Source organism: Heliangelus exortis, chromosome 21, assembly GCF_036169615.1.
Source record: "Heliangelus exortis chromosome 21, bHelExo1.hap1, whole genome shotgun sequence".
Classification (NCBI taxonomy): Eukaryota; Metazoa; Chordata; class Aves; order Apodiformes; family Trochilidae; genus Heliangelus; species Heliangelus exortis.
Genome location: NC_092442.1, coordinates 313,599 through 327,091, shown reverse-complemented (window position 1 = coordinate 327,091; position 13,493 = coordinate 313,599). Strand labels below are relative to the sequence as shown.

The 13,493-nt window shown below is 49.6% G+C and overlaps 1 protein-coding gene across 4 annotated transcripts in view; it reads left to right on the top strand.

Moving 5' to 3' along the window:
- Nucleotides 1–13,493, top strand: part of CALN1 (calneuron 1) — a 154,539-nt gene that overhangs the window by 89,968 nt on the left and 51,078 nt on the right. For all 4 annotated transcript variants that reach the window (XM_071765362.1, XM_071765364.1, XM_071765363.1 and 1 more), the window contains one exon: nucleotides 8,110–8,222. In XM_071765362.1, coding sequence (XP_071621463.1) covers nucleotides 8,110–8,222 — 113 coding nt within the window. The remainder of the gene's footprint in view (nucleotides 1–8,109; nucleotides 8,223–13,493) is intronic.

Genomic DNA, 13,493 nt, shown 5'->3' with positions numbered 1-13,493 from the left:
ACCTCTCTAACGTTCCACAACATTGGATCATCCTTATGGCTTCCTCTGGACTTGCTCCAACAGCTCCATATTCCTCTGGTTTCATGAGCCTATGACTTTTTGGCCACCTAAAATCTGTGCTGAACTCTCTGATATCAGCCCTGATGCACACAGAGCTCTCCTGGGGGCTGGAGAGCAAAAATAATTGAAGTCATTGGTAGCTGGGATGGGATTTTGCTCCTTTTTTGTCCATTTAACAAAAGTATCAAGTGGTCACAACTTACAAGAACTCTGCAAAACAACCCCTCTTGTACCCTAAAGGTGCCAGGGGACTCTGGGGGAAATGGACAAGGGTCAGAGGGGATGGTGGGGACCTGCTCAGCCAAGCTGGAGCAATCTGGTGCTGGTGCTTGCAGCAGTAACTTGAGCATCATGTGGCTTCCCAAGGCTGGTATGAAGCTGACAGACTGCTGGGCAGGGGTCTGATGGATTGATTTTATTGTTTCTTTACTGCAGTCTCTGTTTTTGTTGGATTTTGTTTCTAGCTAAGCCCTCCCAGCATCCTGCTTGTTTTAGTGCTGTGGTGGAGCACGGGACATGTCAGAGCAGCAGAGTCTGAGTCCTCTTCAATCACTGCCTCCTGGTTGGCTCCTGGACAGGGTCCCCTTGGGCAAACATGGGGAGTTAATAGATTTTTTTTTTTAACGGGGAAGCAAACACAAGTTGTCTGCAGCTGTTTCCTCTGCTTTGTGAGATGAGCCAAGGGGCTGTCACACTGAGTAACTCTCAAGGTCCTTCTCTTGGTGGCATGGTGGATGCACCCCCAGCTCTGTCTTCCTGGACTCTGCTTGGGCTTTTCAGACCCCATGGAAATTTCCTTCCCCAGGAACAGAAAGCTGTACAATTTGCTAATCTTCTGTGTGCTGTTGTCACCAAAGCAGAGTCCACCAAAGTTCCACACAGCCCCTCCCAAACCTGCAGGACATGGAGGTGCCCTGGAGGGACAGAGAGGGCTCCAGTGCAGATGTTTCACTTCTTTCCTCAGCAAGGAAGTTTGTCCTTCCCAAAGAAGTCATTACAGCTGCAGGATGTAGGGCAGAGCTGGTGAACAGGAGCAGAGGGGCTGCCGGACACGTCCCCACTGTTCCCAAAGAGTAAGAGAAATGAGAAATTGCATTTTTGTACCTGTACATCTTGAGAAAGGGTATGGGCTTTAGGCTCCCAGTGGAGTTTAAACAGGACTTTTTGTAACCTAAACATTCTTGTTATCATCTTTCTCCACCCTAGGGACAGGCTACATGTCCCATGCCTGTGGATCACAGGACTGGCACCCAGCTGTGCCCTCCCGGTAGCGTTTGGCAAGGTGATGCTTTGTACCTCAGTTTCTCCACTGCAGAAAAGGCTGTGTCAGCACTGTAGTGGAGCTTTCTCTCTTCTTTTTGGCCAATTTCAGGGATGCCTGGAACTAAAACCATTTTCAAAGTCAGAAGTTTTGTGAAAGGCTTTCCCTGGTTCTCACTGATGAAAGGGACTGAGGCTGTAATTAGATGGAAAGTCTCTGGGTGGTGCTGGGGAAAGGGCCAGGCTATTCTCCTCTGCCCTTAACATCTCTGAAACCAAAATACTTGTCTGAGAAATATCCTGTGGCTGGAGCTTTGCTATGCTCATCCTCTGCATTGTTTCAGGACCCAGGCTGGGTTGTTACTGTCCAGGTCACAGCAGGGCACACACAGTGACACAGAGAGGGACAGAGTCACTGCAGGTCCCTATTAAGAGAATAAAAATAAACAGGAGTGTGGTGCATGTGCCTGGGACTTGAGCTGCAAAAGACTGGCTCATTAACTTAAAATGTATCCCCTAACTGCACTCTGGGGATCAAGTTTGAGGAAAAAGAAAAAAACAAAACATAAAGAGTGATCAGGGCAGATCCTCATCCACTGCTAGATGTGTGCATTGGGTTGGTGCCTTGGCAAGAAATTTTAAAGAGGAGAAACAACCCAATGGTCCTGAGGCTGGCCAGGGAAAAGATTTCTTTAGGAAGCAGCCAGGCCTGCAGGCTCCCAGCTTAATGCACAAGGCTCTGGGAACCAAGTGTAGTCTCTGCCCTGCCCTGGGTATAGGTGATGCACTCCAGGCACATTTTCCCCTTCTCTTTTTCTTTCCCTCTCCTGCTCTGGCTTTCTCCATTCCAATGGATATTTAATTAGCTGCTCAGATGGGAGACTTTTGGACAGACACTGGTTGACAGGCTGAGGGTCGGGCCTCTCCCATGGGATGGAGGGCAAGCTGGGTTGATGCTGCTGCTCCTCTGAGCATTTAATTAATTCTTTGAAGCTGGAGAGCTCTGTCAGGAGTTGGCTGCTATGTGGAACATGGGATTTGCTGCCCCAGCTCATCCTGATCCCTGTCTCCTCTCCCAGGTCTCACTTGGTTTGGGGGTGACCTGCTGCCTTCTCCCTGTTCACCACATCCATTGTGGGCAAACTGAGGGTGGATCCTGTGGGACCAGGACCCCAGTACCAGGGGAAGGGCAAGATGGGGCTTGGGCCCCAGGGATGCATCTTGGTTGGGTGTAAGGGTTCAGTGGTTTTGTGCTGCAGTGCCCTCCTTGGTACCCCAACCAGGTGACTGCAGAGCTCTGCCTACCCTCCAGTGCTTGTGTAGATCCTGCTGAACATCCTCTGGCAAATGCAACCTTCCTCCCTTCTTCTCCTCTTCATCAAAGCCATGGAGACAGAGGGAAGACAAACTCCTTAGGGAGAGGGCTGTGAGGATCTGTGCTCATCTCTGCTGCACCAGGGAAGCAAAACACCTCTGGCAAGAGGCAGTGATTGGACCTGGAAACCTCCTTGGCATGGGGATACGGAGGCACAACCTGATGAGGAATAAACTGCAGCTGAGGGCAAGTAGCTTAGGAAAGCAAATCCCCCCTCAGAAGTGCTGGGGGTTTTTGCAGCTCTCCCCAGCATAGAAGCCCAGCCTGGAGTTTGCCCCCTGTGCAGTGGTGGTTTTACAGGCTCCTCTATGTCATTAGCACTTTTCCTTTTCCCACATCCCATTGGTTTATTTAGCAGAACTAATGGCATTTTTAAGAGGTGCAGACACCCCTTCCTCAGGACTGTCACATCCAAATAAAATTTTCTTGAGCTGCAGTGGCTGGGAGAGCTGGGAAATCTCCCAGGTTCTTTTTGTGCTGCTCTTTGCCACTCTTCCTCTGGTGTGCTTGGCATAAGTGGGTGCTGAGGATGAGGTGGGACCTGGTGTTTCCCCACTGCAGCTCCACAGTGGTGGCCAAACTGAGACCCCAAGGTCTTTCAGCATCCAGGGAGTGATCGGTGAGGCTGTGATTTTAGCAGGTCCAGGATACCACACCACACGTGTGGTCTTTGGGCACAAAAATATTCTCAGAGAGCCCAAAAATATTTTTAGATGCTTTCAGCACCCCTTTTCCATGATGGAGCAGTTAGTCAGGCTCTCAAAATTTGTCCTGAAGCTGTTGACAGTGCATCTCATTGTTCTTCCTTTTTATTATCACATTTGCCTGTGGTTTTTTTCTGTCATAACTGAGACAGCTTCTTGCAGGGAGTGAAACTTTGTGGGTATCTGGAAGCACTTAGCACCCAGCAGATGTTAATGGAATAGTAATGATAAGCAGATCTATTTTGTCTCTGATGATGTGGCCAGCAAAGGACTGAGCCACAGTTTTAGTCAGGCAAGGTTTAGCCCCATGATTGCCAACCCCTTTCTGACTCTGTGACACCAGTGCCAGGATGAAGAGGAAGGGAGATGACAGGGCATGGCTGCACATAAAGAAATAATCGCTTTTGGTGATTTAAACCCTGGGGTTAAGCTAAGCTCTGGTGGTCTGCCAAGATCACCCACTCAAGTAGTGGTCATCCCTTGGCTGCTGTAGCTCAGAGAGGGGGTGGCATCTGGATAGCATCCTGCCCAGAACCCCTCTGGTCCCACCTTGTCACCTGATGGTCCTCTGCTGTCCCAGCTCCCCATATCACCATGTCCTCCCAGTCTGTAAAGAAGTTATTGCAAGGTGTGAGCTCTTTCATCAATCAGGGGCTTCAGCATAGCTCAGGTTTCTAAACCTCAGGTGCCTTTTAGATCTGGTGGGAGCAAGGAGAGGAGCAGAGCCACAGCCATCATTTGGCAGAGGGCACAACCTACTGCATCCTGGCTGGAGCTTTTCCCTTGCTCGTGCCCAGTCCCTCCTGATGAGGTTCAGCTTGATGAACTCTTGCTGAAGGAGCTGATGTGAGTTTGGGTGCAGGGTATGGGGGGTGGATGTGAACACCACACACAGGAACTGGGACTGAGAGGGGTTGGGGCTGTGTGACCACCACTGATGGTCAGGTTGCTGGGGGGTGCTGGATGGGTTGTAGAAAGGGGCAAGGGAAGGGGAGAGCAGTGCAGACAGCACATGCTGCAGCCTGGAGTTTCCCTTTCTTTCTCCCATCCTATAAAACCCACCTAAAATTTCCTTTCTGAATAAACAGCACATTGCTTGCTCTGGGGTGAGGAGCACATCTGTAGGAACAGCAAAGCCCTTTGGGGTGTGCATGGTGCTTAATGGGCCTCCAGTGCAGATCCTTGAGCAGATGCTTGATGTGTTCATCACTCATTAAATTGTACAGCATTGTGTGTGTGTCTATGGTTGGGAAGAGGAGGGAGAGGAGGAAGGCATCTGTTGCCTCTACCCCACTCAAATTTTAAGCTTACTGCTCCCAGGAGCTGATGGATGACCTGGGTACTTGAAGATCCTACAGATGATGTGGGTGTTGGGCATTCCCTGGTTATGCCATGGTTGTAGCAAGAAACTGTGAATTTACACCTGGCAACAACTCAGAGTTTGCACTGGGTGAGTCTTGGAACCTCTGTGCTGATTTTTGTCATCTTTCTCTGCTGGCTGTTTAATACCATAAAATGAATTTTCAACCAAAATAATGAGTTCTCTTTCTTGACATTATGATGCTACAGTCTCCTGAGATACTGATGGCAGGAAGGTTTGTTTTCTATTGTGTAAAATGAATCTTAAAGGGATATTTCTACCAGGCAAAACTTTTTTTGGGATCTAGTTTCCTTGCTTGTTACCAGTTTTAATTGAAACAGCAGTCAATGAGGGGATAATGCATTTTGTAATGGCATCTTTCTGCTGAGGTTGTGGAAAATGCTGTCATTAGGCTGATAATGAAACCCTGTGGAGCTGTGATCCCTGGCAAAGGCATGAGCAAAGGTTTGCCCAGAGTCTTGTTGAGTCAGACACAGAGTTCAGGAGCCCTGGATCCTGCTTCGTCCTGAGCCATGTGTCAGGATAATTCCTGCCTCTCCTCTGGGGATGAAATGACATTGTAGAAGACACATGTGGAGTTTCTCATATTTTGGGGTCACAAATGTACAGACCAAAACCAGGTATGGGCAGCTGACAGATTCTCTTTAAAATGCAAATTGTTTTCCTGCAAACCTGGTTAATTTCTTCAACCCAATTTGCATCACAGTGTATGGTTTTGTTCCTGCTTTTCCCTTGAAGTGCTGCACTGCCATGTAAATCACCCAAATCCCCTGTCACCTGGCATTGCCTTCCTCAACAGGATCCAACTTGCTGTCACTGACAAAGTCTGACTTCATGTCCTCAGCTGGTGCCTCCCGTGGGGAAGCAGAAGTTAGACAGTTGCTCATAGACCATAAATGTTTTAAAGAATAATGAACACCCCTTCCCTTTTCTGCTTCTTAAGCTGTCCCAGAAATGGTCTCCATCCTGCAAGTGTTCAGCCCACTCCAGCCTTTCAGAGCCCTCCAGATGAGCCCTGGATGTCTGAGCAACTCCAGCAGCTCAGTGGGGGCTTCTCCCACATTCCAGGTTTCATAACAAGGAATCAAAATTACAGTTTTCACCCTATGCTGGGCACTGCTGAGGCTGCAGCTCCAGTCCTGTGGTCAGTTCTGGGCCCCTCACAACCAGAAGGACATTGAGGGGTTGGAGTGTGTCCAGAGAAGGGAATGGAGCTGGGGAAGGGTCTGGAGCACAAGTCTGCCCAGGAGCAGCTGAGGGCCCTGGGGGTGTTGGAGCAGAGGAGGCTGAGGGGAGACCTTCTGGCTCTCTGCAACCCCCTGAGAGGAGGTTGGAGCCAGGGGGGGTCGGGCTCTGCTCCCAAGGAACAAGGGATGGGACAAGAGAAACTTTTGGCACAATTCAAGTTGTGCCAGGGGAGGTTTAGGTTGGAGCTGGGGAAGAATTTCTCCCTGGAAAGGGTTGTCAGGGCCTGTCCCAGGCTGCCCAGGGCAGGGCTGGAGTCCCCATCATCCCTGGAGGGGTTTCAGAGCCCTGGAGATGTGGGGATGAGGGACATGGGGTGGGGTGGCGTGGGCAGGGATGGGGGAAGGGTTGGACCTGATGAGCTGACAGGGCTTTTCCAACCAAAACAATTGGATGATTCTATGGATCCCTCCCAGGTTTCCTCTCAGCCCCCATCACTGGCTCACCCCCAGGATATTCACTCTTGTCTTCATAAAATTCCAGGCTGAGCCTAGTGAAGAGGGATCACTCTTCAGGCAAATGAGCCATTTTGTCTCTGCTTATTTTCACATTGTGTTTCTGCAAAGATAAGGGCAGGGAGAGCTCTCAGCCTGTGCTGGCTGTTCTCAGATCCAGCATTGGCAGCACAATCCAAGGGACAGGGAGCTGTGGCAGGCAGCACACGTGGGAGAGCCATCCCGTGGGGCTGCGGCAGGCAATAGTGACATTTTAATAGTAGCCCTTGCATTGATCTGCTTTAGTCTGCTGGGTTTAGACACTTCTTACACATAATGGTTTAGCAACAGCAGGTACATGGTGAGGGGGATGCAGTCAGTTCCAGCTGAATTTGAACAGAAAACAACCAAAAGTCTCCCTGTTCACAGAATCACAGAATCATCTGGGTTGGAAGGGACCTCTGGGAGCATCACATCAGATTCCCTTTCCAGACCCGAAGGAGGGCTCATGCATCCACCCACCCAGATCCATAGTACGTGTAGGAGGACACGAACCAGGGACTGAGAGCCACAGGGAGATGGATACAGACACTGAACAGCCTCATGCAGGGAAGGGGGTGGGTGTGAGATCCTCTGGCAGGCAGGAATTTCCTCCTTTTTGCTGTCTTCATTAAGCATGGCAGAAGTTCTCTGAGGGAAAAGCAATATTTGGTGTGATGCTGGGGTGGACTTCAGGGGGCCCCACGCCTCGTTTGCAGAACACACAATGTGCTGGAGGGGCTGGGGGCTGCAGAGCCTCAGGTTGTTAATGTGGGCAGCAATCTCCCTGCTAATGGCCCTGGAGCTGTGTCTACACTGCCTGCTCTGCACGCCAAGCACACGGGGTGCTGCAGGGATGGATGCCAATGGAAAGCTGAAGTGAAATGCCTGCTGGGTTCACACTAGTCTGTCTCTTCCTAATATTCCTCTTCCTTTGCATGTATTCCCTTCCTCAGAGGAGGGGTTTGGTCCCAGAAAAGCCTTGCAGAGCTGTAGCTGTTCGGTGGCTCTGCAGAGGTGAAAAGCTCCAGCCATGCTGATGGCTGCTGTCCTCCTGTTAGGGACAAGAGGTGATGGCTTTAAACTGGGAGAGGGGAGATTTAGTCTGGATATCAGGAAGAAATCGTTTGTTGTGAGGGTGCTGAGCCCCTGTCCCAGGTTTCCAGAGAAGCTGTGGCTGCCCCATCCCTGGCAGTGTTGAAGGTTGGATGGGGCTTGGAGCACCCTGGGCTGGGGGAGGTGTCCCTTACCGTGGCAGGGGCGGGGACTGGATCCCTTTTGAGGTGCCTTCCAACCCAAACCAGTCTGGGATTCAATGAAAATAAGTTTGTTGGAAAGGGACTTGCCTGCAAGCTCTCTGAGGCTGGGGAACCAACCACCCATTCATCTCTGTGCATCACCTGCTCCTGTCTTCAGGAGCCATTCCAGGGCCATTCCAGGTCACTCCAGCCAACCCTGGGCCATTTGTTGGAGTAAGAACAGATTTGGGTTTGCACATGGTGCCAGAGTGCATGGTGTGTCCATGATGTGCAGCAGATGTCTGTGGAACACTGGCACTGAGAGGGACTTCAGTGAAAACCTGAAAACCTCCATCATTTTCTTCCATTCCAGGGGATGGCCAGGTGGATTTTGATGAATTTATGACTATTCTGGGACCTAAGCTGGTATCATCAGAAGGCAGAGATGGCTTCTTGGGAAACACAATAGACAGCATATTCTGGCAGGTAAGTGGTCTTGTTTTTAAATACAACTTTAACCAACTATCAGTAACTTCCAGAACTGATCTGTTGAGGAGCACGAGGTGTTCTGCAAAGAGTGGATGATTGTGTAAGGGCTATTGGGGTCTCTCTTGCTGTTAGAGGTGTAAGATGATCCCATCAGGGATCTGCTCTGATCTCAACCCTGTGCTGGGAGCATTTTGCGTTTCATTTTTGGAAGAGAAAAATATTTATCTCAATGAAGCTTTTGAGTTGGGAGCCTTGAACCTGTCTGCTGAGTGTCCCTTGGCTGTGGCAGAAGGATGTTACCAGCACAGTGAGATGTGCCATGGAGGTCACCTCTGATGGGTGCTTCTGTGGGTAGTTGGAGTCAGGGTGATCTTAGTGACATTGTGCCAGTTCTGCCCATGGTGATGCCCTGGGATGCTTTGGTCCTGATGGGTTTTGGGCACTGCTGAGGAGGAGTTCTGGCAGTGGCAGCTGCCTCATGTCATGTAGTTTGATATTAAACAGTGTTAGACCTTCCTGGGAAAGCAGGGAGAGTCCAGACTGTTGTGGTGAGGATTAAAAATCTCCTGAAACAGAGTGCTGCATGCTTCTTGCCAATGGATTAAATGTGTGGCTTCCTGTGAGATTACTGCTTGTCTTACTGATCATCCAGCAGCCCTCTCTTGCCAATAAACTTTTTCTCTTGCCAAGTTTATATGAATCAAAAAGAGTCAAACCTGTATGTAAGCATTTCTGTCTTCTTTTACTGCTCTCCAACTCTGTCCAGACTGGATTGGGTGGAGTTGTGTAAAAGTCTTTTAAAAGACTTTTAAAAACTTGTTCTTGGCCACCTGGTATATGATGGAAATAATCCTGGAAATCCTGGTCTGGATTTTGGATGTCAAAGCAAAGAGTTTGGCATTGGTGAGGCCACAGAGGTTTCTAATGTGTCTGGGGGGGATGCAAGAGCTGAATTCCCCCCATGAAGGGCAGGACTAGGACACTCACAAATGTTCTGTTGCTTCCATTGCTCCTTGCAAACCTCATCCCAGTGTGTGAGCAATGGGGAGCTGAGGAAACAGCAACCTGTCCTTGGAGCCTTCCCCCTGTGGTGGCCTCACTGGAACCATTCAAGGAGCAAAACTGGAAAATGAGGTTGATGGGACAGCAGATAAAGTTGGAGCCCTCACTAAAATTCACCTCAGGGGTTAACCTGCTGCCATTTAATGATTTTTCAGCCCATATAAATGTTAGTTAGAGGCTTTGCTCAGAGGAGGGGAGGATGTGCCCTGGACTCCCACCGAAGCTCCTGTGCCCCCTCAGCTGTGGTGGGATGGGTGGAAAGAGAGCAGAGACCTCAGGCAAAGAGCCCCAGGGTGGGAAGGGACAGCAGAGCTTTGACTGACTTGTACAAGTGCTCCAGGGCCTCAGGAAAAAAAAAAAAAAACACAAAAAAGCCAAAAACCAAAAAATGTTCTTTTACTTGAAAGGATAAAAAAATACATCTCTACATAGCAGTTCTCTGGATTTGAAAGTCGCTGAAGAGAAGACTTCATCTCACATTTCATTTCTCCTTGGGTAGAAGAGCTCAGGAAGAATACAGTTGTCTCATTGCTTATTCCTAAAAAAAAGCAAGGATGGAGCCACATAGGGAAATGCCATTCAGGGAACAGGTTTTCTTTGTCCATTCCCACCTGGCTTCACCCAAGCAGGGCCATGTCACCTCTTCTTTTAACAAAGCATTTGTGCCTCTCCTGTAGGATTATGCCTGAATTGAAACAGAACCCTTTTTGGAATAAGACCTGGCTGTGTTTTCCACATCCCCCTGTCCTAAAGTTTTCACATTTGCTGGAAAGGGATGGTGGGGAGAGGGGGATGAGTTTGGGTTCCTGACAGAGCACTTCAGCCTGCAGCCATCCCCAGGGAATGTTTTTTGAGGAGAGAGATCCCCAGAGTCTGTGGTTGTGACTGGTGCCTGTTGAGAAGGGCAGAAAGGGTGGGACATGATGGGACAACTCTGCCTTGGTGTCACCAATGCCACCAAGAAACCTCTCCCCAGAGGGGCAGGCAGCAGAATCAGAGAATGGCAGAGGTTGGAAGGGGCCTCTGGAGATGCCCCAGTCCAACCCCTGTCCCAGCAGGATCCCCCAGGGTAGGACACACAGGAACACATCCAGGGGGGTTTGGAAAGGCTCCAGAGGAGACTCCACAACCTCTCTGGGCAGCCCAGGCCAGGGCTCACAGGAAAGAAGCTTCCCCTCATGCTGAGGTGGAACTTCCTATGTTCAAAACCATCTTGAAGAGACTCTTGTATCTGTCCTGGGGAAGAGAAAAATCCACACTGGCATCCAGAAAGGGTCTTCCCCTCTTCCATCCCAGCAGCTTCCCTCCAACTGTCCCAGTTTTGGTTCTCAGGTTATTTCTGCCCAGGGTCCCATGTTCTGTACTCTGGCACTTTTGTGCAGGCTCTGCTCCAAGTGGGCCTTGATAATGCTTTAAGGGATGCAACAGCAGAGTTAAATAAAAAAACAGCAGCAGAAGGAGAGAAAAAATCAGAGGAATAGTCAGGGGATTGGGGATGCATTTGCAGATGAAACTGGGAGTTGGTGGATCCAGAGGGCAGAAGCTGCAGAGGAGAAAGATCTTACAACAACAGCAGTGGGGGCTCAGGAGATGGGGAGGGGGTAAAAAGAAGTGGAAGAATAGAGAGAGAGAGCACACCTGGAAGATCCAGGCCTGAAGCACCAGGGAAACGGTTCATCTCTCCAGTCATCTGTGCTGTCTGAAGAGTGATGGCCAGCCTGGGAGAAGCAGGATTCAGCTGAGACCTGAGTGCTGGCAGGTGTTAGAGACACAGAGGGTCTCTCAGATGTGTTTTCCATCCTTGATTTCCCATGTGGGCTTTGGAATGAGAGGTCTGGGTGTGTGTTTATGGCAGCTGACTCTTTGCTTTCCCAGTGGTGATCAGCTCTGCTCCAGCTGGAGCAGCTCAGTGCGGGCCCTCAGGCAGGGTCAGGAGGTGTTCAGGGGAGAGGGAAAAATCATCTCTGCAAATACTGCTTCAGGCCAAGCCAGTGTAGCCAGTGCTGTCAGGAGAGCTGAGGACTCTCCTCCACCTCAGAAAGTCCCTTCACCAGGTGTGATGCAGCCCACACCAAGCACACTTCTGGGAGAACATCCCTGGTGCCTCTGGTTCCAAGTGGTTTTTCTCACCCTCATGCCAACTGTGTGCAGATGGGAGTCACATGTGCCTATGCACAGACATCTTTAACTCTCTTAATTATTCTTTCTTAAATACATAGCTGCCTGGTACCCATCAGTCAGCCCTCAGGATCCTGGTAAGGGGAGTTTGAAGGCTGGAAGCACCTGATGAAGCCCCATTCTCTGGGGTTTGGAACAGATCTGTTTGCAGTAACAATGCAAACACCCCCTTGGGCTGCTTCCACAGTGCCTGCATTTATTCAAAACAAAATGTAAAGAAAGAAAGAGCATGGATGATGTTTTTAGGAGAACCTGAGTGACTGTGATTTGGGAGCTGATGGGAGGAGTTGAGCACAGGGGTGTTGGATCTCCCATGATCTCTCACAGGGTGTTTGACCCTTCCCTTTCCATCTTTTTCCCTTTGTATTTTTTAAAAAAGCAGCTTCCCATCACTTGCCTTCCTCTGCCCACCTTCTCAGAGCTGCTCCTTCTGGTGCTCACACTTGATGTCCTCAAATTGGTTCCTCCAGTGGGTCCAGCAGCCTTTTTACAGTGATGCTTCAGCAATTGCATGGCCAGAGAGATGCTATTTCATCAGTTTTCAGGCATGAAAATTTGTTTTTCCAGAGCTCAGGGACTACATATCTGGTTCTCATTACTCACTGAAGGCTGTGTTGTGTACAAGGGAGTTTGGAGGCATTTCCAGCTTGTGGCCTTGTTGGTCTGTACAGCAATTGAGACTGAGAACCTTACAGAAAGGACAAACATCACTACTGGTAGATATTACCTCCTCCTTTTTGGCAAGCAGACTCCAAACCTGTTCACTGTGCCCTGCTGTTCTGAGCAGGAGAGAGGGATAAAAAAAGAGAGAGGAGAAACTGGGATTTCATGTTAATTTACAGCTTCTGCCCAGATTGTTTCTAAGTGCAAGACCTGTTAAATAGTTTGCTCAGGACACAGGGTAAGTGGATCTCCAGTCCCTGAGGGTAAGCAACAGGAACAGAAGCAATAATCATCTCAGATTATAGGCTTTTAATTAAAATGAACCTCTCTGTCCTGGCTAAAATGCTTTTTGAAGTCAGAACAACTTTGAATGGCCAAGAAAGAAGGCTGCAGCTGCATCTGGTGCAGGATAAATTCTGTACCCCACAGCACTGTTTGGAGGTGCCAATGCTTTTCATGGTGGTCATTTGAGAGGCAAATCACTGCCTGAGTTTTTCCCCCCTCTTTTTTTTACTGTGGAAGCTGCAGGGAGCATTGTTCCAGCCAGTGCTGAGGCATTGCCTGCACAAGGGGAGCTGGGAACTTGGTCTTGCATGAGAGGCTGGCATGGGTCACCTGCTCAGACTGGATGTCCCCATGTTTGTGGGCCACAAAGATGATCAGAGGGCTGAGAGAATTGGGGGTGTTCAGCCTGGAGAAGAGAAGGCTCCAGAGAGACCTTGGATCACCTTCCAGTGCCTGAAGGGGCTTCAGAAAAGCTGGGGAGGGACTTCTCACCAAGAGGGTAGTGACAGGACAAGGGGTATGGTTTTAAACTGAAAGAGGGGTGATTTAGGTTTGATATTAGGAAAACATTCTTCCCCATGAGGGTAGTAAGATACTGGAATAGGTTAATGCTTTAATAGAGTCAAATGAAGGAGGAAATGTGTGGGAACCTCGATGGCCCAGGGCAGGGTATGGAGGAGCCATGGCAGTGCCAAGGAGGCCACTCTGGAGCCTCAGTGCTGGCAAGGAGCCTCCAGTGGCACTGGGGTCTCTCTGGAGATGGTTCTGCTCAGAGTGGGATTTTTTCTTTACTTAGTCCATTAGATAAACCTAATGCAAATTGTCCCTGTATAGAACCACGGATCATAAAATCGTTTTGATTGGAAAACCACTTTAAGCTCACCAAAATCCAACCCTTCCCCCAGCACTGCCAAGGCCACCACTGCCCATGTCCCTCAGCTCCACATCTCCAGGGCTCTGAAACCCCTCCAGACATGGTTTAATTCATCCCTTCTCTGGACAACCTGGGTAAGGGCCTGACAACCCTTTCAGTGAAGAAATTGTTCCCAATCTAAACCTCTCTTGGCACAGCCTCATGAA